Source organism: Solanum pennellii, chromosome 2 (genome assembly GCF_001406875.1).
Source record: "Solanum pennellii chromosome 2, SPENNV200".
Classification (NCBI taxonomy): Eukaryota; Viridiplantae; Streptophyta; class Magnoliopsida; order Solanales; family Solanaceae; genus Solanum; species Solanum pennellii.
Genome location: NC_028638.1, coordinates 47367572 through 47392290, shown reverse-complemented (window position 1 = coordinate 47392290; position 24719 = coordinate 47367572). Strand labels below are relative to the sequence as shown.

Genomic DNA, 24719 nt, shown 5'->3' with positions numbered 1-24719 from the left:
TACCTAAACTTATACTCCATTGAAGTAAACATTGTGTCATTAAAAGGCTTAGCCGGATGTTATTCAAAATAGAACACCTGAGCAATATATGGAATAATTCAACTTACAATTTAACATCCCTCCTATAGATGTTCATTTCACCTTTATTATGATGCAATTATAGAAAATTGGGTTCTCTATGGTGTAGTACTTCGTGTAGCTGCAAAATTGTAATGGCAGGAAACCCACAAACAACCAATCCCAAGTTGTTTGGTAAAAGAATTAAACAAACAAATCCGTTAGGATTCACATCAAGAAACTTTTGGTAACAGCCTAATGGAATTTCAAGATAAATCCACTGGAGCTCCTATGAAATGTCGAGGGCGTAACACCTTAAATCTGGCTTGAGTCTCTTCCAAATATGAACCGTCTTACCCAGTCAGAGACAACCAATGCCCTTGTACGCCAACTGACTTGTTTGCTGGAGATCCAAAAACATGGTTATCAGATATATCCAAAAGATCAAATGAAGGTTGATGGAGAAGCAACAAGACAGAAGCTTGGAATAATTACCTAGCATACACAGAATACCAGAGCCACTGACTGCTATGACCAATTGAAACCCAATCTCCTGGAAGTTGTGCTGCTGTTTGCTCTCCTCCCAAAGGTGCAAACTGTCCCAAATGTCGGTACCTGGAACAAGCATTTAAACTGCTGTTAAAAAATATAGAAACTTTTTCAAGCCAAAATCACAATCCAGAGCTTTAGTCCCATTCATCCTGTTTATACTTCCTTCCCATTAATGATTGTGTGCATACTCAAGACAAGCTTTCTAAGCATACTTGTTTCAAAAATTAATATACTGCATGACACCATTAGCAAAATTGTGTTACTTTATCCCACTTCACTCATGTTGGTCTGAGGAACATGATCCCACAGAGAGATGGTGCAAAATGATCAGACAAATCCAACTTCTACCTGAATGGGTGAAAGCGATGGCGGCCTTCTCCTCTAAACCGAAGAGGACCTTCCGGATTTTTTTCACATTCCTCCATACGATTAAAGCATTTAGCTAAGTAGACACCTTGCTGAGATGCAACCTGAAATAGTCGTTGCACATACGACATAAGATATTTAAACATTTGTCCATCCAGTACAAACACATAGAAGCTACACCGGTAATCTTGTCTGCATAATACCTGAGCTGTTGCCGGAAGATTCTTCATATCAGTATCCACTTGGGACAGAGCAGATTTAAATTCTTCAATGTCCACCTCAATTGACTCTTTAACACCATCACCTTTCGATTCTTTCAAGAGATCGACAAGATTACGCATTTTTTTATTTTTCAAGTAAAGCTCCACCTGCGGGTATCTTTCACATATGTCATTAAGGACTTCCTGAAATTCTTTGACTGTAAGTGTTCCAGAGTTATCTTTGTCTGCTTTTTGAAATATAGCAGCAATATCTTCCTGAACAATGAGAACATTTTGTGAAACAAAGATCAGTATTTGCACAATTTAATATCTAATGTCAATTCAAAGTTCAAACAAGTTCTTCTTTGTCAGAAGCTGACTGTCCCCTATGTTAGTTAACCAAAGAGTACTGCTAATATCAAACAAGTACCCTGAAAATCACTGTCTGCTCCATACCACTTCTTAATCAAATGAAGTAAAGTGAGAATTTTTCCTGTGTGGAGTGTGGATTGTATATATTTCCTAGCTAAGCTTCAACGGTATTGCCATCAAGGTAAAAAAGAAGATGAAATTGGATGCTACTATCTACTCAAACTGGTTAACATAATAGATGAACACAAATAGCACATTCTAGTGGAATGCTGGATAGAATGACTACCCAATATGTACAAGGAAAGAAATGTGATCAGGAAGTGAGTGAGATTACCATGACTTTGCGCTGGTTAATTGTTGCACAGTCACCAAGTGCATATACGTTCTCCTGTCCCTCAACACGCAGCCACTCATCAGTTGCTAACACTCGTCTGCTTCCCTGTTAGCAAATAGTATTACATATAACTGACATAAATACCAACAAAAGCTTGACAGAGGCATTAAATTAGCTCCACTAAACAAGACAAAATACCTGACCAATGTGCTTCATAAACTCCATAATTACTGGACGAGTTCCAATACCAGTAGACCAGACAGCCATTCCGTAAGGCATAGAAGTTATTTCTCCACGCTTAACATCCTTGGTAGAAATTTCTTTTTCTCCTACCTTCACAACCATTGACCCTGTTTTCACATCAATACCATCTCTGTGGAATTTTTCTTCAGCAAAAGCAGTAATTCTTTTGTCAAACCTATAAATGATAAACAGATTAATATCAGAACACAAGTGATATTGAAAAATGAGCTCATAATAGAAGATGCATGTCTCAAGTTAAAACGGTTGCAGCATAACTAGAAATACTTGAATCTGCTCAGGCATCACCAATCACATAGCAGAACTTACGACTTTAGATGTCTGAGCTAATGAATCACCAATTTCTTTTGCAAATTTTGACTACCAAACAACAAAAAGGCATCTACTGAAAAGATCTGCATAAACTACTAGATTTTGGAATAAAATGGTGAATCTGCTCTGTTTCAACTTCTTTACAAAGTTATATTACCCATTTTAGTATGTCATTACTAGTCAGTTCTTTGAAGGTATACCGCTGAGAAGCAGCCTGATTTACTTCACCTACCTCCAAATAAAAGAAAGAAAGAAAAAAAGAGAAGACGAAAAGGAACAGAACTGGATAATTTTCTGTTTTGCTCATTCTGAAAATTATTTTCAATAAACCCAGCACTGTTAAACAAGGGCTAGCAGCCAAAATGTCCTTTGCTTGGTGTGTCTTTCAACAGCATAATGTCCTATGCCAGGTATCACATCCTAATGTCGAGAGAAGAAACTAGCCTTTGGGTTCAAAGTCTGTATTTACAATAAGCTCAATCAAGAGCCAGAAACTGAAACTGTAGAGAAGATAATATCCATCACTAGGCATCATTGGAAAGCCAAACATGAAGAATCACTTCTATCACATCCTTAAACTTGCACCTCAAAGAGGTATTACTCCACCAGAACTTCTATTTACGGGATAGTAAAAGTATATACTACTATATATTTCCAAGTTCCAGTAGGTGGTAGTTCAAGTAATGATGTATGAGCATGCATATGAAATATCCTTTAGAGGAATGCGTAAAAGAAGTGTGGTCTTACATGTTCAAAATATGATCTGTTGCCTCAAGAAGTGTTATCTTCACCAGATCTTTGACCTTAGGGTACAGCCTAACTATATCTTCATTGACAAAGTCGTGAAGCTGCGCTGCAAACTCCACACCAGTTGGTCCACCACCAACAATAACAAAGTGAAGCAGCCTCTTTCTCTCCTCATCACTGAGGGTAGGCAGACTTGCTTTCTCAAAACAGTCAATAACCGTTCTACGGATCTTTTGAGCATCTTCTACTTCCTGAACACAGAGCATCCAATGTAAATGTCAAGACCAATGTATTGCATGAGCTAAATGTGTCACCAAGCTAATCTTAAATAAATTATGTCAAACTCCTAAGCTTTTGGTATCACAAACTTGCAGATGGTATAACGGGGATTACCTTCAAGAAGAAGGTGTTCTCTTCAACACCAGGAATGTTGAATGTATTTACACGGGCTCCAGTGGCAATGACAAGATAGTCATAATCTACAGCAAACTCTTCCTTCCCATTTCCGTTGGTGGTTAGATTTGATCGACAATATACCTTCTTGTTTTCTGGATCAATTTTGATACATTCAGCTTCCCAGTAATAGGCCTCTGCATATCTCTGCAAGGAGGATGTAAACTTAATATCAGAGGAAACATGATATTTCAGTAACTTAGCCTTAATAATCATAATATGGACAGAAAAGTTGAATGGATTAATTATATTTGTAGAATGTCGGCATAGTTGAATGAATACATTGTGCTTCAGTGAGGGTTTATCCAATGGAACAATTATGTGAAGGTGCTTATATAGGCTTTGTATTGAAGAATCAAAATGAAACACAAACAAAATGCTATAATTAAAATTATTGTTTCAAACCTTTCTGATAATGTTACGAATTGGTTCAACAACACTGCGACTTTCTACTGTGCCACATGTAACACTTGGAAGCAAAGGGGTGAATGCAAAGTAATTTCTTGGAGATATCACTTGGACATCATATGAAGGATCCTTCAGATTCTTCAAGAAACTGGTTCCAGCCCAACCAGTTCCAAGGACAACAACTTTCTTTTTTCTGTTGTTGGCCTCAACCAATTCTCCAGCATTTGAATTGTCATTCGATTTTCCTGCCTCAGAGTATGCCACAAGACCTCCACCACTATCATTTATACGGAAGGGTCAGAATAGAGCAAACTCACTGTACAGATAACATAATGGGCTGCATAGAAAAGTATCCATGAATTTGGTAGAATGGAGAAAAACTACTGCCCCTTGGTGATTTTTGGGAAAAAAACAAGAAGGCAGACCAAGTTCAAAAAGAAATAACAATCATAATAAAGTACACTCCTATGAAGCACTAGTAATGAAAGTTTTCTACTCTACTTGCACTAACTGCATCATCATATTGCTCCCAAAGATATATCTTCTACTCGAGCATAGATGACAAGAAAACATGCTTAGAAATATCACATATATAAGGTGAAATAAGTAGAGATTAATCAAATATACAATTTTGTAGCACTTCTATACAAAAGGATTTCAAATGGATGCACTAAAAAGACATGCCAGATTTACTGATTTTAGTACAGTACGGAGGGAGCTTAAGCCTAACATATATCTCATCTTATATACCCTTGCAGCCTCAGTCCTCAGCCATCTGCCTTTCACAGCCACTTCCCTGCTCTATATCCTATATACATCTTTGATTTACATGTCTCTATCTTGACTTGAAGATCTCTATAGTAAAACATTTAGCATTCCCTGTGCCGAAAAAACTATATGACAACAACACTTATAGCCTGATCATGAAGTATTAATCATCTGATCTTACAGCAATCCTGATTCAAAATGCTTTTAATATTGAATCAACCCATAATTAAGTTACAATAAACTTGTACATAGGAATTAGGATTGCATGACTATGCTTACTTCTAATTCGATCACCAAGGCAATGCAGTAACTGAAACAGAACAAAGACAGAGGTACTTGCTCTGCAATCCATGCCTAGTAATATGACTATGAGTAAATAGTAGAGTAGAAAACTATTAAATAAGAATTAATATGTAGAACCATATCGAATTACTGTACAAAATATCAATGCACTTAGCAGTTAGAACATTTCGTCAAGACCGCGATCATTTACAATTTTAGTTAGCAGATCTGAAAATAGTTATATCTAGAAACTACTTGATCATACTACAACTGCGTGTCATAAGTAACCAACACCTTATTCCTTCACATACAAATTCAACATAGCTTTCATATCATCAACAACAAGCATCTATAGGTATTTTTTTTTCACAGTAGCTAAAAATCAGAAAACTAAATGAAACAAACTAGTAATTCATCAAATTGAAATATGTAACCATACCAAAATTAACGAAAGAGATATACCTGACAGTGAAAACAATGAGGAGCTTAGAAAGGGAAGGATTATCACGGAAAGTTTTAGAAAATCTCTCAATCACCGTTACTCTCTGCATTTTGCGTTCAACTTACGCGATCTCACCTAGCAACCTTCTCTTCACCTGTAAATAGAAATTAAACCAAAAAAACATCCATTAATTCTTCAAAAACTTAAACAGTTTAACCACTACTGCTACAAAATTTTCATAAATATCACCTTAAATTCACTTCAGGAGCAATAGAAATCAAAATAATCAAAAAAAAAATATGTACCTGAGAGAGTTGCTGTTGCGAACGTGGTGTGAGTTGTTGAAAGAGAATGTGAAGATGGAGAAGAATCAATGAGAAGAAGGGAACGTGGTTAAGGCTTCTTTTTTCTTTTCTTTTTTTCCCTATGAAATGGGAATGTGAATAGTTAAAATGAGTCGTGTAAGTTCTAATACTTTCCACTTTCCAGCTTAGAGCAGCGCTGGTCTTTGCTTAACGTGTCGCCCAAGAATTAGGCACATGTGTTTTGGAAGGTTAAGCGCATTTTTGCTCTGTTGGTCTCCGTCAAAAAGTCAGCACATTCCAACTTGCACCTTCCGTCCTCCTCTCCACGTTATTTTTAATCACTGTATATCTGTTCGTCTCAAATTATTTATTCGTATAATAATATTATTTATTATATTTTAATTTTACATAAATAATAATTAATATGATTATATAATAAGCAACAAATACAAAGCATAGCGTTGAATCATTGGGAGCGGCGTTTAATTGGCATGGTTTAGAGATTTGATTTGGAAAGGAAAAGCCGTGAAGAATGCGAATATCACCGACGGGTTAGGTTAGGTTGGCTCCTCATCTCATTTGACGGCTAATACTACTTTTAATTAATTTCTTATTTGTGTGAAGCTCTTTTTTTCTTAATTATTTAAATAAAATAAAGTTAGGTACATGTATCATGAGTTATGACGCCAGCTTGGAGAATTTTAGATTCAAAGTTTAATAAAAGGCAAAATCAGATTTGGGGTTCCTAAGATCTAGGTGATGAAGTGATTATAGTCATGTTCTAGAAAGAAGAAAGTTTGGGTTTTCGTAATGATGGTCTAATTCAATACTTCCTCCGTTTGTTTAATTGTTGTTGTCCAATAATATTCGTTTAATTTAAAAAATTGGAAAAAATTTATATTTTATGTCTATTGTATTTGTACTATTAAATATTATTTGTCATTTAATATATTTTTTAAAATATTAAATTTAATAAAGTCGGTAATATTATCGCTACTATTTATTATTTTTAAAAATATGTCAAGTCAATAGTGAACAACTATTATTAGACTAGGAGAGTATTAGATCTGATAGATTATTTTAAACATTTCCAAAGAAGGGCATAGGATGGATAATGATTTACAAAAGAATTCTTGATCAAATTAAATTAAAACAAAAGAAAAAAAAAGAAAATGTAAGTTTGATCAAATTAAATTAAAACAAAACAAAAAAAAAGAAAATATAAGTTAGTGTATTTGCTTCTTCAACTTTGTTCGATAAAAAAAGACAAAATTGTTATTCCTTCGTTAAGTACCATATTCTTTCTGTTTTATTTTGTGTCACACTTCTTTTTTTATTCATTCCAAAAAGATTTGGTGAATTTATACATTTAGAGACTCTCAAATTTATCATTTTCAATTTATCATTAATTAAAAATATTACATTTTTTAAATAGTCATGACGCATTTAAGATAATAAGATTTTTTAAAAAAATCAATGATACATTTAGAAATATTATGTTTTTGCATGTTTCACATCTTAATTATTTGTTATTTCGTTTTTCTATTTAGCCACTAAGTGCCCGTTTGGATGGCTTAATAAAAGCAGCTTTAAAAAAGTACTTTTGAAAGTGCTGAAACTTATTTTTAAAATAAGCAGTTATGCGTTTGGATAAAAGTGCTGAAGTTGCTATGTCAAACGTGAAAAGGGAAAAATGGAAGAAAGAGATGTTAGGGTTATGTGGGTAATTTGGAGATTGTATAAAAATATTAAGGGCAAAAAGATAAAAATGTGATCAACTTAAAACAGCTTATAAGCTAAAAAAAAAAAAACACCCCTAGCCCAGCTTTTAACTTTTGGCTTAAATAAGTTTTTTTTAACTTAAAATAAGTTATTTTGAGTATTGCCAAACAGCTAAATAAGTCAAAAACCAGCTTTTAAGTCAGTTTGACCAGCTTTTAAGCTGAACCAAACAGGCTCTAAGTGAATTATTGATAATTAAATTACAAAATTCGAAAAATAATAACTCAAATATATTCTTGATCGTTAACTTTTCAAAAATTATTTTAGCTATGAGTCCAAACTCCAAGTGCTATTATCATTTTTTAAGCTTCATGGAAGAAGTTAGAGTTGTCCAAGTTGATCTAAATTGGATATTCTGTGCAAACAAGTCAACCCGGCCCAACTGAATAAGGAAACTTGGGCTTGGAGAACAAAAGTAGCTCATGGATCGGAGACCTATATCCACTTATATGTACAAAATTGTAATTTATAGTATTTTATCTGTAATTTTTGAATATTAAATTTTTTTATTTAAAATAGGGAAAATTGTATATAATAGCAAATTAATAACCTAAAATAAATAGTGTAGGTAGGATTTGATTTAATTGTGCTCCATAGCAAACGTTTGCAAAAAATTGTCAGGCGCATCTCTTCCAAATATCTCGCTCGCTTCCTCACTTTTTATACAAACACAAGTGTATAAAAATTGGTTCTAATTGTATAAAGTAGAGAAAATTGTATAAAACATATATTTTTGTTCCCCTCTCTCCCCTCTTCCAGATCTCGCTCGCCACTCTCTCAAATCTCACTCGCCACCCTCGCCTTTCTCACTTATACAAACAGAAGCGAAATGTATAAATTGCGTTTCTGTTTGTATAAAGCGTTAGAAAATTGTATATATACATGCAAGTACATATATTTTCGTCCTATACATTTATAATTATACAATAAAAATACTTCCCTGCCCAGTTTCTTTTGTCTTTCTCTCTTTCTCGTTTTATACAATTTTCAAATTCTATCTAATTTCTCTCTTTCTCGTTTTATACAATTCGGTTCAATTGTATATTCCTTGTCAAGTTTCTTTTGTCTTTCTCTCTTTCTCATTTTATACAAATTCAAATTGTATATAATCATTTTATATACTTATAATAATACAATTCGTTTTATACACTTCGTTTTTATATAGTTTTCTGATCAAGTGTCTTTCTCTTTCTTGTTTTATACACTTCGTTTTATACAATTTGCTTCAACTGTATATGTATAGCGAATTATACAATTTCTATATTTGTTATGGAGCGCAATTATGCAAACTTTGCTATAGCATACAAATATGAATTTTTTTATTGCTATATGTGAAAGTTGTCATTTAAAATATTGAATTAATGTAACCTAATTTAATTTTAAAAATTAGTAAAATTAACTTTTAAAAAGTATAACACCACAAATAAAAGTGGACAGATGGTGAAGTACTTTAGCCTATTGCGAGTTATAGCATTTGTTTATTTATTAAATTGTTAAGTAAACATAGGAGGACATTTTCTTGAGAATTAAATAACAATCATTGTAAGAATTAGGCAGACATGTCATCATTTGATAGTGATCGCTAGGAGTGTATAATCAAGCAATATATTATTGCATATGATACTATTATTAGTTAATATTAATACTGTAATAGAAATAACCATATAATGATCTGAGTTAAGTTTCAATGATTTGACTTACTTTTAAAAAAACCAAAAAATAAATAAATCATATTAATAATATCTTTCTCTTTTGCATCAAATACCTGAGTATTATTTTGAGATATATTTTGTTTGGATTTTACTGGCAAATCTCCCTGTTGATTAATATTTTTTTTCTCCAATAATACTTACTCCATACGGCCAGTATTGTTTGTCATGTTGCATTTTTTAGAAATTAATTTGACTAGTATAAATTAGATTACATTAATTCGATATTTTAAACAAAAAATAAATAAATATCCTAAAACTACATGAAAATTACTATAAATTGTAATTTTTTGCATATTAATATGATGAAAAAATACATGTTAAAATATTAGTCAAAATTTTTATAGTTTGACTTTAATAATAAAAATCATGACAAATAATACCGAACGAAAAAAGTATTCAGTATCAATTTGACATATATTCTAAGAAATAATAATTAATTCTTTGAATATGTTAACTAAAATAGTAAATTCATATATACCCTTTAGAAAACTACTTTACTCAACTCTATTCCTAACCATAAAATGGAAAAGCAAAAACGAAGAAAATGAATTAAAGTAACCTTTTTCTAGTCAAATCTCTTTCATTCAAAAATCTCATGAACTTTTTTTTAAAGTTGCAACTTTTGAAAATTCACATGCCATTACTTTCTGCAAAGTCCAACTGTATGAGAGGGAAAAAGATAACACAACTTTATACGAATCTTCTCCAAATGAATAAAAAGGTAAAATTAGAGATTTGATTTGTAGAAAAAATCAAACTCGTAAGGTCTTTTTCGTCATTTCATTTATCACATCAATATATCATTGGGTTAAGGGCTTAATACACACTTAAATTACGCAAAACAAACCTCTTTTAGGCTTTTTTCTAAAATAGGAAAAGAAGTAAAAAATAGAAAATCCCCAAAAAAGCCTTTTTTTTAATATCGTTAAAATTAGTTAATTACAGTTAACTAAAACCCAACACTATATTCCCGTCGGCGAGTTATCTCACCGGGAAATTCGCCGGACTTAGATCAATCTCGATTAGATTCTCTTCCTCGATTTCGCTATTTCTCTTGCAATCCAATTCAATCTCTATCAACTCTTCTCTATCTTCGTCGTCCCACTGAAAACACACATTCTCCGGCGAATCCCAGTTCCCGATAACCGGTGAATCCCCGTCCGACGAACTATCCGTATCCGTATCCGTTTCCGGGTAGTACATCGACAACGAAGCATACTTCTCAATAACCCTCAACTCTTCGTCTCTCTTCTCCTCTGTATATTCCCCGTCTTCTTCTCCTTCATACGCTTCGTATATCACCTCCAATGGCGCCCTCACATTCCACTCCACAAAGCAATCCCCATAAAACCGTCTCGATTCCGGTTCTAGAACCGAATCCTCTTCACAACTTGTGTCCACACTGGATTCGTTTCTCTGTTCCAAAGTCGGTTCAAACACCGAATACTTTTCACAATTGGAAGAATCCACATCAGAATCAATTGGGTCCAGGTCCGGATCCGGGTCAAGCACCAAATCATTCTCACACTTGATACTATCACCAAACTCAGGCGGATTTTGTAGACATAACATCTCGAATTCGGGTTTTTTGTTGTTCTTCTGTGAAATTCTCTGAGCTGCACCGAGTCTGAGCAGAGAAAGTAACAGAAGAGAGGTTGAAATGATGAGTGGAGAAGCAGCAATAGTTGGAAAATATATGAAAATAATAGTGTAGAGAGTAACAATGGTGGAGAATAAAGGATATTGAGATTCCATGGTGTTGTGAAGTGATTCAGTGAAAATATGGCTTTTTCTTTTTATTTAGGTTGAATTTGCATTCACTGAATATGGAGGATTTGATATAATTTTGTTTTCGACCTTATAATTTCCTGCATTTAATACGAAATTAAAGTGAATTTGGGAAGAAGATCGACAAAAGAGAATGGGGATTCCATTGGAGTGATTGAATGCAATGCACACACTATAAATATATGAATATATGCTTCTATATAATCGATTCGAAGCACCAAATGAGAAATTAAAAAAAAAAAAAAGTTCCAATGCACTTACTATAAATACGTGCTTCTATGTGGTGCTGTATTTATATTTAAGGAAGATATAATGTAACGGATCGGATTCGTCTATTCTCATTAATAATTCAGCATCGATACTAATTTGTCTTTACGGTAGTCAGATTTTGAAGACTTTACTTGGGGGATGTGTTTGGTAGGAGCATAAATAATTTTTTCAAGAATTAATGTTTTTTTTTTGATAAATAAGTAATAAATATTTTAAGAGCATTTATACGTAAACTAGTAAAATATTACGAGTGTTAGGTGAGGAGTGGCGGTTCAAGGTTCAGGGAGGTAAAATAGTCAAGAAATGATGGTTGAAACGTTGAGTAGGTTGAATTGAAAATTAGATAACTTATTTTTTTCTATTTTCATTAGAAAAATTATTTTTTTTATTTTTAAAGAATTTCTTTTTTTAAAGAAATTTATTTTAACCAACCGAAAATGCACCCCGACAATAAGGGCTTTGAACATAGGTTGCGCCAAAAAAAAAATCATAGTCATCAATTAAATATATATTAAAATGATTTTATATATATATACTTTATTTATTTGATGAACATTATATTGTATAAACATCACTTCAAATAATGCACACTTTCATTCTTTATTTACTATTATTAAAATGAAATTTCTGTCTCTATTATTCTAATATTGTACATGTACAAGTCAAGTCAAATATGATGGATGTAGTTACATACAATGATAACCATTACATTTTTGTAACACTAAATCTAAACTTATTATTAATATATATTTCATAATATTTTAAGGTTATCTAAAAAAAAATGAAGTCCAAAATATTAAATTTGCTCAATTCGAGAGTACAAAGGTACGTATAAGTGACTTAGAAAAGATCAATAAATTAGTTTGTGTTAAGATGAATAAGATCTTTTTACACTTAATTTGAGATCTTTGATTCAAGATGTTAGATATAACAATTTGTTAGAAGCACTTTTGACTCTTAATGCGAATTTAATTTTATCAAAATTTTAATGTGAGTTTCAGTATCGCTTGAGAAGCCAAGAAAAAGAAAGTGAGATAAAAAGGGAAAAGGCAGGAAGTAGCTTTGTGGGTATGGGGTTAGTGGGAAGTGTGGATTTGATTTTCAAGAAAAAATGAGTGAAGATTATGGACTCTTTGTAAAGTGAGGGGCTGTCCTTGTGTCTCTGTCTGTGGGGAAGAGAGAGTTAGGCATGAAATACTAATATCTAATAGTAAGAGTTAGGTGCCTTTCCTAATCATGTTAATTAAACTTTAATTGAGATGATATATTTACTTAATTCAATGTTTCATCATGCTTTTAGAAGCCTAAATTGTTTTTTGTTATAATATTATCACTTAATTACTATACAAACATGCATGCAACTAATTAATCTATGGTTGATACAGTACATCCCCCTGTTTAATCAATTTGTTCTCATCTCCTTAAAATTATGGGAAATTAGAGTTGTTACTTTCTTGATTTCGACTTCCAAAAAGCCAATGATAACTTTGTAAAAAGTATTCATTATACAATGTATAACGCTTATTACATTTTATGATGAGTAGGCAAGATGTCGTCTTGAAAATCATAAGATATTATGATTCGTATCCAAGTGGATTCATATGTATTTGGGATATATTACAAATCTCGTTTGTCTCACTTTTATCCCGCTTATCATTCTCGTATGTATCTAAGATCCCAGATACATACAAATACATGTATCTAGTGTGATTAGCATGTAAATGAGATACATAACAAAATCTCGATCCCCCCCTCTCTCCATATATCGCTCGCTTCCTTCCTTATTTTAGTGCATCTAGTAGCATATATATATATATATATATATATATATATATGTAAGTGTTTCTTTCTCAATACACAATATGAAATTCTTAATTAATGGTAAGATACGTAACAAGATTTCTATTAAAATATGTCTTTATGGTCTTCAATTCTTCACTCTTAATCCTAAAAAGATTTCTATTAAAAGCCCGTCAAGATTTGGATTTGGAATAAGTTAATTACCTCCTAAAATGTCAATGACTATGGAAGGAATGGACAATGGTTTTGATTATATGACAACAGTAATAAAATTAATTCTTAATTAAAAAATGCCCTTGTCAAATATATCCAAATAAGATATAGGTTTTTATATGATGTAGACTAATTCTCTTAACTAGTTGTGCATCTAAATTCATCAATCATTTACATTATACAAATTTAGACAAAGAAAAGGTGCATGTAATATAGCGCAGTAGGCATTTATCAGTACTGATATATCAATTATCAAATACTAGTTGTCAATTTAAACCAAGACAAAATTAATTATCATTTTTCAATTTTGTCTTTAATATTAATTATTTTAGAATTAAGAGACATATATATATATACAGAATAAAAAATTAATAAGGAAGATGTTGATCAAACAATACTCTTATTAATTTTTTTTTTTAAGAGTTGTGTCAGATCTTATCATGACAACTTAAAAGGAACGAAGAGAGTGGTAATTCTTTTCCATGTTTTAACCCTATTATTAATTATTTATTCTCAAATCACTTTTCAAGCACTAAACATTAGGCGTAACTAATATGGTAAAGTAATCATATCAATATAAATTATTATTTCTTAAAGAACATGTCAAAACTAACCGAAGAAATAGTTATTGTTGCAGTGCACGTGATTTTCATAAACATAAATAGGTAAGGTGTCCCTAGGGAAAAGAATACATCTTGTCGAAAGCAAACTCCACTAAACATCAGTAGTAGCTTGAACTCATCGATAACCCACTAAAATTGATATTAATTTTTACTAATATGTTTTAGTTAGATTGTATTTATTTTAAACACTTCATGTCCTGTGTTACTGTGTCATTTTATATATATAGTGCATTGCTGCTTATTTTAATTTGGGTACGTCTACCGTGCACTACATAATTAATTATACTAATATTGCTTCATTTCCACTAGAAATTAGAATAATGCACATTTCCAGTTTGCAAGAACCAGTGAATTTCCAGTTATCCACCTCTAACTATCAACTCCTATATGTATAATAATACTAATAAAGTGTAATGATAAGATCCTTTATAACTAATTTATACTCTGTTATTATTATATATTCTTTCTCCCTCTTAAATATTACTTTAGCTCCTTTGCCTAACTGAATTATATTTTCTTAAAAAAAATGAAGAAAAAAATGTCAAATAAAAGATTCCATTTTAATTTAGAAGATATTTCTTCAATAATTCACAATAGCATCATGAAGACAAGATGAGATTAAAAAAAAAAAGTTAGATGTTATATGAAGGACACATGGCATACTTCTTAGAGAGAATTCATGCTATATACAAAAATAAAATAATATTTTGGGGTTACCCGGGGGCGGATCCACGTTGGGTCTAGGGTGTTCATCCAAACATCCTCGACAAAAAATACATAATATATATAAGGTAAATTTTCTGTATTTCTATAGATGAATAAATGTTAAACCCCCTTAATAACAAATAAAAATAGATGGTTCAATGGTAAGACCCCTGAATATTAAGATGCATGTCCCAGATTTGAATCCTGCAACAACATTTATTTATTTTTCTTTATAGTTTCAATTTATATTTTTATTTTTCGAACCTCCTGAAGAAAAATACTGAATCGTGGATCCGTCAATGGCTGACAAAAAGATCTCACTTTATATATTTTTTAATAAATCAATAAGCCTAGAAGACACATTTTATCAACTTCATGGAGAAATTTTTAAGTTAGTGAAATATAAAATATTACAACTTTCGCTTTTCATTGATACTTTTTTATATAATAAACAAATAAAAATGAACGAGCGAACATATAAATTAAAGAAACAATACACCCAAATAATTTGGATTAGGAAAAGCGTGTAACAAGCTGTATACCTATATCGAAACGACAAAGTTGGAATATATTTGTAGCCATGCACGTGATTTGCATAACCATAAATAGATAAGGGGAAAGAACGAATATATCTTTTTTGAAACCAAATTTTCAATAAATCAGCCAGAAAAATAAATTGAAATAGACACAATAATTCTTCTTGACTTAATTTTCTAAACTATTGTAAATAAGTATTTTGGACCATTATTTATAGCAAATTATGACAAGTAAAATTGAGCTGAAGAAGCATTGCTAATATTTATGTCTAGAAAAGTGCTTTTAATTTGGGGTGTACCAATACTGGCACAACAACTTATATTGCTTTATTCTTTTGTTAATTTAAATATTGATTCACTTGGACGATACAGTGAATTTGTTGCTGTTTCCAGTTATCCACCTCTAACTGTCAACTTCTACCTATACGTAATTAAGTGTCATCATAACATTCACAATATTTTATACTTATTAGTTTGGACTATGTAGCTCAATTTTATAGATTATAAAATTTAAAAAAGTTACATAAATATTAAACTAAAAAACATTGAGTATATACTAAAGTAAAAGTGTAAAATTTTAAAGTAATAACTTAATTCTACTTGGCAAGCTCTCTTTAAAAGGAAGAAATATATCTCCAAAGAAATTCTCGATTTCTTACTTTGATTTCTGATTTCGCTTTTAATTAGCAAAGTTATTGAAAAAATATATAAGTACTCCCTCAATCTATGTCTGAAATCTTAGAGACATATTTATACTATAGTAAAGTCCTATTACCTTTCTAAACTTATTTTATAAATAATTTTCTATCTCTTTTCGGCCTACGTGATACTAATTTTTTTAAAATAATGTTAACACACGATGGATTCACAAGATATTGTCACATAGGACGAAAAGGAAAAAAAAATATTTATAAAATAAGTTTATAAGGATAATAGGACCTTAGTATAGTATAAGTATGTATCTGAAATTTTGAGCATAGATTGAGGGGATATTTGTACATTATATATAAAACGTTATGTACAGTCTCACTATTTTTTCAAGCATATTTTCACATTTACAAGTAAATTTTTATAGAAATTTTGCTACTTTCTATGTTTTTCGTTTATACTAGACCATGGATCCGACTATTCGAAGCATCTTTTTTAAACAAGTTTATGAGTACCTCCTTAATATATTGGGGAAACATTACGTATTGTCCCACCATTTTTTAAAACATATTTTCGCATTTATTTTTTTTTATTTTTTTTATGCATTAGCTCAAAATTTTCCTCAGAGCACCCAAAAAAAATTCTAAATTATGAGGACCACTGTAATGAGTTGGGGGAAGTGTTAATACCATACCATCTTTTTTTCAGTCATATTTTCACATTGACAAACCAACTTTAAGGAGTCACACGGCTCACTTTGTTTTTCTTGTATATTAGCTCATGAATTCGACACTTCAGACCATCAATTATTTTTTTTTTGAAAAAGCTTTATGAAAACCTCCGTAATAAATTGGAAAAGCATTACGTATAGTACCATAATCTTTTCAGATATATTTTTTGCATTTACATTAAGAATCACAAATCTTTCTTGATTTTTCGTGTATAACCTATACATATGGCGCCTTGGAGCACCCCAAAGAAATATTCTCAAAAAACTTTTTGAGAACTTATGTAATGAGGTGAGGAACATTACATATAGTTCCACCATTTTTATTTAGGCATATGTTTGCATTCGAAAGTTAACTTTTAGAATCGCACGATTTTCTTGATTTTTTGTGTAGAAGTGGAAATTACTAACACTTGCCATTATCCCAATGCCCACTTCAACAGATACCTAGTGGAAGTGGAAACTTGGTTAATATAAAGATCAGTCTGCTTAAAATTGTTGATGTAATATATCACAAATAATATAAACTAAAGTTGAATTAAAATGAATAAAACAAATCTTTAGGCTGAGACGTGAATATCTCACTCTCTTTAAGGAGATTCAAGTTCACTGACAGCAGTATCACTCTTGACTTGTCCTTTCCTTGATATAACAGTCTAACAACGTTGTACAACTCAAACAACTCTAGATTAATTGAATAGTTCAAATCTCCACAACAAGAACACCTTCCTTCAAAATATAATTACTCTCTTTGCTTAGTAATATATAGTTGAAAACTTAGAATATTTTCTTTGTGTCAACTCACTCTTTCACTAAACTAACTCAATATACACAATATAATAATATTCATCTTTTTCAGTACTCCATATTTTCTGGTGCATCTCTTGCTTCTTCTACTTCTTCCTAACACAAAGAAAACCACACTATTTATATGATGAATAAGAAAATAGTGAGTAGTAAATTTGTCAAATGAATGACTCCAATGTTATATAAATTACGAGACATAAAGATAGAGTGATGGGTGAAATGAAGAGTAAGTGGTTGCATAAGTTACTAAAAACTATAATGGTCAGTTTCTTCCACAATTGATGAGGTAAAGAAACACAAATGTAATGTATACCAATAGACACAATATAATATATAATACATATAATATATTTTTATTAATATTAAAATATCACACAAGCATATATTTTATATTGAATCTCACTCGTTGACATAAACGTGCACTCAACTTAGTTGGTTAGACATTTTAGTTTCACCATCTTGATTGTGTGTTCGATGGGCTAAAAGATAAATAAAGCATTCTCGTATTTTTATGAGTGAGATGTATTCTTATGTTCTTAAAGTTTCTAGAGAATCATTAAAAAATCATCTTTTAAATAATATATCGAAATTTTTTATCATGTTGATATGTATGTTATTTTAGTTGGAGAAGTCGATAATTTTAGTGATGGAGAAATTTGTTCATTCAGGCTTATAAGTACTACAAGACACATGCGCCTGTGCTAGCACGGGCCTAATATCTGTTATTTTTTATTCCATTTTATGTGATACATATAAAATTTAGAGAGTTAATTAAACTATAATATGATTTTAAATACTTTAAGTTATTAATTATTGTAATTTATAGTATCTTATGTAATTATAAATAATAAATATTATTTTTCTTGTCCCAATATATATGACACAAATAAAATTTCAAGAGTCAATATGTTGTTAATCATCGCGTGGAACCACACATGTGAAGCAGACATATTGGTTGTATCTTGTGTTGTTAAGATGAAACAATTAAAATATAAATAAGAAATATATTTACGTATATGAAATGTCAAAAGCCTCAAATCAACAAATAAGCTGAAATTAATCAAAGACCTCTACTAATTAAAACACAAATTTTCAATGTGAAGATCTCGTAAATCAATTAGAGATGTAGAGGTCTTTGATTATCGAAATAATACTCCCTTCGTCCACTATTAATTGTCATACTTTCCATTTTTAAAGTCAAATCATAAAAAAATTGACTAACATTTTGCAATATATTTTTTCATCATATTGATATACAAAAAATTGCAATATAGTTTTGAGTATCTAAATTTTTTGATTAAAATATCAAATTAATGTAATATAATTTAACTTTGAAAATTAGTCAAATTGATTTTCAAAAAGCGTAACGTAACGAATAAAAAGTGAACGGAGGGAGTAATTGATTTATGGGAAAGAAAACGCTGAAATTAAAACAGAAATAAAAATGATGTAGGCAAGGTTTGAACCCTACCTTGGAGTTGAAATATGAAGCCTAATCCAATAGGTCAAATAGTTGGGTATGTAAATAAGCACACAGCTGAAGCAGACATCTTGACTTTTAGCTGTGTGCTTATTGCCACTTATATATAACTAGTTGAATCTAAGTTTTTTGATTTAAATATCAAGTCAATATAATCTAATTCAATTTTAAAAATTAATTAAATTAACTTTCGAAAAGCGTAACAAAACAAATAAAAAGTGAACGGAGAGAGTAATTGATTTACAGGAAAAAAAAGAAGCTAAAATAAAAATAAAAATAAAAAATGATATTGACAAGATTTGAACTTCATACCTTGGAATTGAAATATAAAACTAATCCAGAACCAAATAGTTAAATATATAAATAAGCACATAATTAAAATAGACATATTGACCTTCGATCATGTATTTACTGCCACTTATATATAAGTTGTAGATATGAAGTTCTCAAAGAGTCAGAGAAGAACTAAATTTGCAACAATAATTGAGGCAAGAGGACATTTAAAAAACTGAAACCTTAGCTTTAAATTTTGGATATATTTGTTGGGTGCTGAAAATCTATCATATTTATGGTTAGAATTTGAATGAGAGCCTTTATTTCATCTGCCTTATATAAATTTATTCAGTATTAAATTGTTTTTATTAGTATTTTGAAGCTACTTGAATAATTTTTATGAGAGAGATTTATCGTAAAATTAAAGATTATATTTTACTCAAGGCGACCTGTATTAATATCGAACAATTTATAAACCAAATCAATTTGAGCAGCTACAGAATATAATATCTAATCAAACATGATGGTTGAAATCAAATCAAAATTGATAATTCAAATTAATAATGGGTTGTTATTTGTTAGTATAGCGATTTTAATAACGTTTTTAATTTTTTTTGTTATCAAGTTATCTATTCTTAAGGATTGAAGTTTTTTCATAATTGGATTAACGATAATCTGATAATAAATTAAATAACTATATTTATACCATTTGTATATAAATTCTTTGACTTAAAGTTTGTTTCTACTTTTATTTGTCTTTGCCTCAAACTCTTGATTGTTCAACAATGTAAAAAGATGATTGTTTTTAAGAAAATGTAATTTGTGAACTCATTTGCATGTTTTATTTGATTCTTTACTTTATTTTAAAGTGATTTTCAATAAAAAAAAATTATTGTCTAATCTTAACGGTTAACCCGCCCGGTAACAAAAAATTACCGACAAACTAATATATTAATAATTCTATAGCGGATGGACATTTCTATAAAGCAATAATCAATAAATAAATCGATAAATTTCAAATCAAATCAAATCAATTGATACACAACCGAACAACAATATATTCTTTACCAAAATAACAACAAATTCTTATTTTCTATAAATAATAAAGGTTAGGTCGAATATAACATATACAAACTTTAATTTTTATTTTATTTAAAAAAATATATCATTTACGAAAAAAATTCCAACTAAATAACGCATAATCCAATAACGCAAGGTATATACTTACCATCCTTAACTAAAAAAGTTTTAAAAAACTATCCTCCAATTATCTTTGCAAAACTCCTTAAAATTTTCAAACTACACAAAAATTAAAACAGCTAACAGCCGCCTTTTAAGACTACTTCTCTAAGAAGGATCTAGTAGACCATTCACTATAAATTATTCCTATGTACTTGTCAATAAAATCCTCACCGTGTATCTCTACATTTAATGACGTGTAAGCATCTCATTCACCCTAAAACACGTGTCAGGTGATTATAGTAACATCCACTGAAACGTGTTAGATAAGTTACTGATCTGCTGACATGGAACCGATCAACACTCCCTCGTCATCCAAACTACCTTTTCTCTCTCCTTCAACCAATCATGTACTGCCACGTGTCCTTTTTAAAACGGCTAGTTTTCATTTCCCTCTTCATCAGATTCAAAAACACAAACCCCAAGAGATATTTTAATGGGAATATTCGAGTGCCTTCTAGGCAAAGATCAAATTATTTTTTATTTATTTTGAAAAAAAAGGAATATTTGTATATAAGGAAGTTGGTGTACAAGTTTGAAGAAAGTAAAAGGCGGCAGAAGAATATACGTTATTTCAATCGGACGGCGCCAAATTAGGGCTTCATTTGAAGGTAATGTTTCTATGTATATGTATATATATATACTGATTTGGAACTGCTAAATTTAATTACTATATTTCAAGAGTTTTTGGTTGGATTTGGGTAATTCTGATTGGTTCTGTTGTGAACAAATAATAATCAGGTTTTGCGGATTTTTTGATTTTGATTAAGAGGAAGGGAGATGGCATTGGGGAAAAAATGTGGAAGTTACGGGTCGGGTCTAGTGAGAAGTAGTTCGTTTGGGAGGAAGAGAGTTATAGTGGATGTTGATTTCAGTTCTACAATACATATGAAGAAAGTGTGCAGTCATAATTCGTTTTTTAATCACGAAAAGTCTCCAATTGAAGACTTGCCTCAAGATATTTTGGTAAGTAATTAATTCTATTTTTGAGTGTATTGTAATTGTTGATGTTAATGGTGGGAAGATGTTTTTTTCAATGATCAGCTTATTTTGCTCTGTTTTATTGTTATAATAATTTTACTTAATTTGGCAGATTAGGGTACTGTGTGGAGTTGATCATGATGATTTGAAGAGGCTGTTTCATGTATCAAGGGCAATTCGAGAGGCGGTAAGTTAGGGTTTTTTTTTTTACAGAAAAGGTATTGAATTTAATACCATTAATGGTTCTTTTGGTGGAATGAACAGACTGTGATTGCAAAAAAGCTGCATTTTGAGTATGCAACACCAAAAAAGACGGTTGGTTTCAAGAATGCAATTGATGATTCAGGCGAATTCAATGACATTGAAGCACCAAATGCTCCGAGGCAATTGAAAGTTCGCAAGTTGAAGTTAAGCAAGAAGAAAATTGCTGATATTTCTGTTGCATTGTTTGCATCAGAAGACGATGATGATAATGACGATGATAATTGGATGCCGATGAATGATGAGTTTTAGAGGTATTGTTGTTGTAGAAATCATAGGTTTTTTAGTCACTAGTTAGGAGAAATAGTTGCCAGTGTTATTTCTTCAATCCTTTCATTGAAGATTAGTTAGTTCATTTTGGGGATTCTCTTTGAAGGCCTTCCTTTTTTGGCGCTTCTTATGTCATAAAAATTAGGTTGTGTACATAACAATATATAGTAATTGTTGTGTATCATTTAGTTAATTTAAATGAGAATTGTCTTTCCACTTTTAATTTAAACTTGTAATTGCTTTATAGTTTTGTGATGTTATGCATCTTAATGTATTTGGTAAATTATGGGGAAGAATTGTTCCATTAATCAAGTGTATAGGGATGGGGTTTTTAAAGAAAATTATTATTAGAGACTTTTGAGTGTTTATATGAAATTATATAGACTTCAAATACTTTAGTAATGATTGAATTTTGAATACAAAATGCAATGATTTTTGGCTACTCCTTTTGTTTAATAATAAATAGATGTCTAACAATACCTGTCTATCTTATATAATTTATAATTTATAGATAGTATCGAATATATAAATAATATTAATATTTCATCCTGTTTGTGATATCATAGATTTTTTTAAGCATATAAAATATATTTATTTCTTTTGTATACGTATGTATTAGAATAAAATATTTATCGTGGTGAAGTAAGTGAAATAAGAGTTAATATGTTGAAATAACAATATATTGTATTAGTTGAAATATTTTGTATGTTTTAATTTTCTCTATTTTTTGTAGAAGTATTAATGTTTTGTTCAAACCTTTGATTTCGTCAAAACAAAATTGATTTATTTTATTTTATTATTACATTTGGTTATTATAATTTTTTAAGCATTAATTAAATATTTATAAGATTTACGAAAAATGAACATATAAAAGTTATGAATAATTTTTAATATCAAACGTTACAAGTAAGATGAAGAGACATGAGTTATAAATAATTTAAATGTATAATTTTATTAGATGATAAATGTATTACTAATTATGTATTGCTTTTATTTGCAAAATAAATAAATAAAAATAAGGAGTGAAAATACAGAAAATGTTGGTGACTACATAAAAATCAAAAATACATTTTAAAGCAAAAAAGAACGGTGACAGATTGTTAGATACGCAAAAAATGACATCATGAAAATAATATTTTATTTTTAATTATTTTTTATTATTATAATAAAAGTGAAAATAATCATCATAAATTTTGTTGTTGTTGCTAAAATAAAATAATTATATTAATTTTTTTCATAACAAAGAGAAAGTAGAATAATAAAGGATCAAATTATTATCATTGACAATATAATATATTTAGCTAAATTATTTATATAAATCAAAATTCAAAAAACTCTATAAAAGTAACTAAGTTGCTAATACAATTCAAAGTAAAAAAATAATCTCTAATTATGCTTCATGTTTTTTTCCTTCTACCATCTTCCTTTGCAAAGAGATTCGCCACCGTGTTTTGATCCATATGTCAAACTCTTCATTATATGCAACCAACTGAATTCATATACCGATTAAAAATAATTATGCCAAAAGAAAGAACAAAATATAAATATTTAATATATCTGTATATTATCTTTTCAATAGTACTGACAATACTAAATAATAATCATTTCTTGAAATCTAACAAATATTATAATCAAACTATATTATATCCGAAAAACTAACTATTAGAAAGAACAATTGCATACGGACAACACATTATTAAGAATTACAGAGATTTTTTAATCATACTTACTTGATAAATTATAATACAAACATAAACAAAAATATATTAAAGAAAGCATGTCTAAGTACATAAAAATAAAAGAAAGACTTTAGAATGACATATATCTTAGCTTCATATACTTTTTTTGGTTACATGTTAGTTAATTCACAAACAAGTATGATGAAGAAGATAAATTATAACTCTGTATGTGAATCTTCATGAAAATAAATATGAATTTATATAGATAAATAAAGGAAATGAAAAAACAAGGACTTGAGAATGATATATTTATTAACTTCATGTAGTTTTTTTTGTTACATGTTAGTTTCATTCACAAACCAAATACGAATTTATATAGACAAAAATAAAGAAAATAAAAAATAAAAATTTGCAATGAAATATTTCTTACCTTCATGTACTTCTTTTTTGTTACAAACCAAACCTATATGATGAAAAGAGAAAGGATAATTGTAAATGTGAATCTTCATGAAACTAGTATGAATTTATTGGCAAAATAAAGGAATACCATAAGACATAATAAACTTACAAATTTAATTTGGAGGTTATGGACATAAAAATTATGAGAGTTATGAATATTATTAAAAGTAAAAATTAAAGAGGGGCAAGTCATGGGTTGTAACGCCTAGTGAATAAATTAAACAATAAAAATAAAAATACTTAAAATGTAAAAAAATATATTATAATTTCATGATTAGAAGAGAGATAAACAAATAAACAATTTATAGAGAGTGTTTTTTTTATAAATGTTCCTACATTAGTAAAATATTTATTTGTATAAATAAAGTAATACATTTTTATAATAAAATAATTAATTTAAATTAAAAAATCAAAAATAAATAAATTATGTTTCTCCTTTTATTATAAGTAAGATAAATAAATAAATAAAATATGAAGAATTTTTGTTATAAATGATCCTCCATTAATAAAATATTTATTTGTAAAAAAATTATTAAAAAAAAAAAGAAAAAGCTAAATGCAAATGGAAGCCATAGAGAGGTGTCACGTCACCTTATCTACGGTCCTC

At 29.8% G+C, this 24719-nt stretch overlaps 3 protein-coding genes across 3 annotated transcripts; 1 reads left to right on the top strand and 2 right to left on the bottom strand.

The window, feature by feature from the left end:
- LOC107012038 (external alternative NAD(P)H-ubiquinone oxidoreductase B2, mitochondrial) lies at window positions 1–6030 on the bottom strand. The gene is made up of 11 exons (XM_015211759.2): window positions 5860–6030; window positions 5575–5708; window positions 4060–4339; window positions 3595–3801; window positions 3202–3452; window positions 2080–2299; window positions 1882–1986; window positions 1179–1451; window positions 958–1079; window positions 553–672; window positions 1–460 (listed from the first exon to the last, which is right to left on the bottom strand). Exons 2-11 carry the CDS (start codon window positions 5661–5663, stop codon window positions 373–375), a joined length of 1755 nt encoding a protein of 584 aa, XP_015067245.1. The 5' UTR covers window positions 5664–5708; window positions 5860–6030; the 3' UTR covers window positions 1–372.
- A 4048-nt stretch (window positions 6031–10078) lies between these two features.
- Window positions 10079–11574, bottom strand: LOC107009346. Its single transcript, XM_015208662.2, has one exon. The coding sequence runs from the start codon at window positions 11106–11108 to the stop codon at window positions 10335–10337; it is 774 nt and encodes a 257-aa protein (XP_015064148.1). The 5' UTR covers window positions 11109–11574; the 3' UTR covers window positions 10079–10334.
- Window positions 11575–20916: 9342 nt separating this feature from the next.
- On the top strand, window positions 20917–22264 carry LOC107010620 (F-box protein At1g61340-like). Its single transcript, XM_015209898.2, has 4 exons — window positions 20917–21073; window positions 21204–21428; window positions 21556–21630; window positions 21708–22264. Exons 2-4 carry the CDS (start codon window positions 21243–21245, stop codon window positions 21954–21956), a joined length of 510 nt encoding a protein of 169 aa, XP_015065384.1. The 5' UTR covers window positions 20917–21073; window positions 21204–21242; the 3' UTR covers window positions 21957–22264.
- Window positions 22265–24719: the final 2455 nt, after the last annotated feature.

Coding starts and splice junctions, on each gene's coding strand:
- LOC107012038 (XM_015211759.2), bottom strand. CDS start 5,663: ATGCAGAGAGTAACGGTGATTGAGAGATTTTCTAAAACTTTCCGTGAT. Junction 1,080..1,178: donor ATCTTCCGGCAACAGCTCAG/GTATTATGCAGA, acceptor CGACTATTTCAG/GTTGCATCTCAGCAAGGTGT. Junction 673..957: donor CATCGCTTTCACCCATTCAG/GTAGAAGTTGGA, acceptor TGCTTGTTCCAG/GTACCGACATTTGGGACAGT.
- LOC107009346 (XM_015208662.2), bottom strand. CDS start 11,108: ATGGAATCTCAATATCCTTTATTCTCCACCATTGTTACTCTCTACACT.
- LOC107010620 (XM_015209898.2), top strand. CDS start 21,243: ATGGCATTGGGGAAAAAATGTGGAAGTTACGGGTCGGGTCTAGTGAGA. Junction 21,429..21,555: donor ACTTGCCTCAAGATATTTTG/GTAAGTAATTAA, acceptor TTAATTTGGCAG/ATTAGGGTACTGTGTGGAGT. Junction 21,631..21,707: donor CAAGGGCAATTCGAGAGGCG/GTAAGTTAGGGT, acceptor TGGAATGAACAG/ACTGTGATTGCAAAAAAGCT.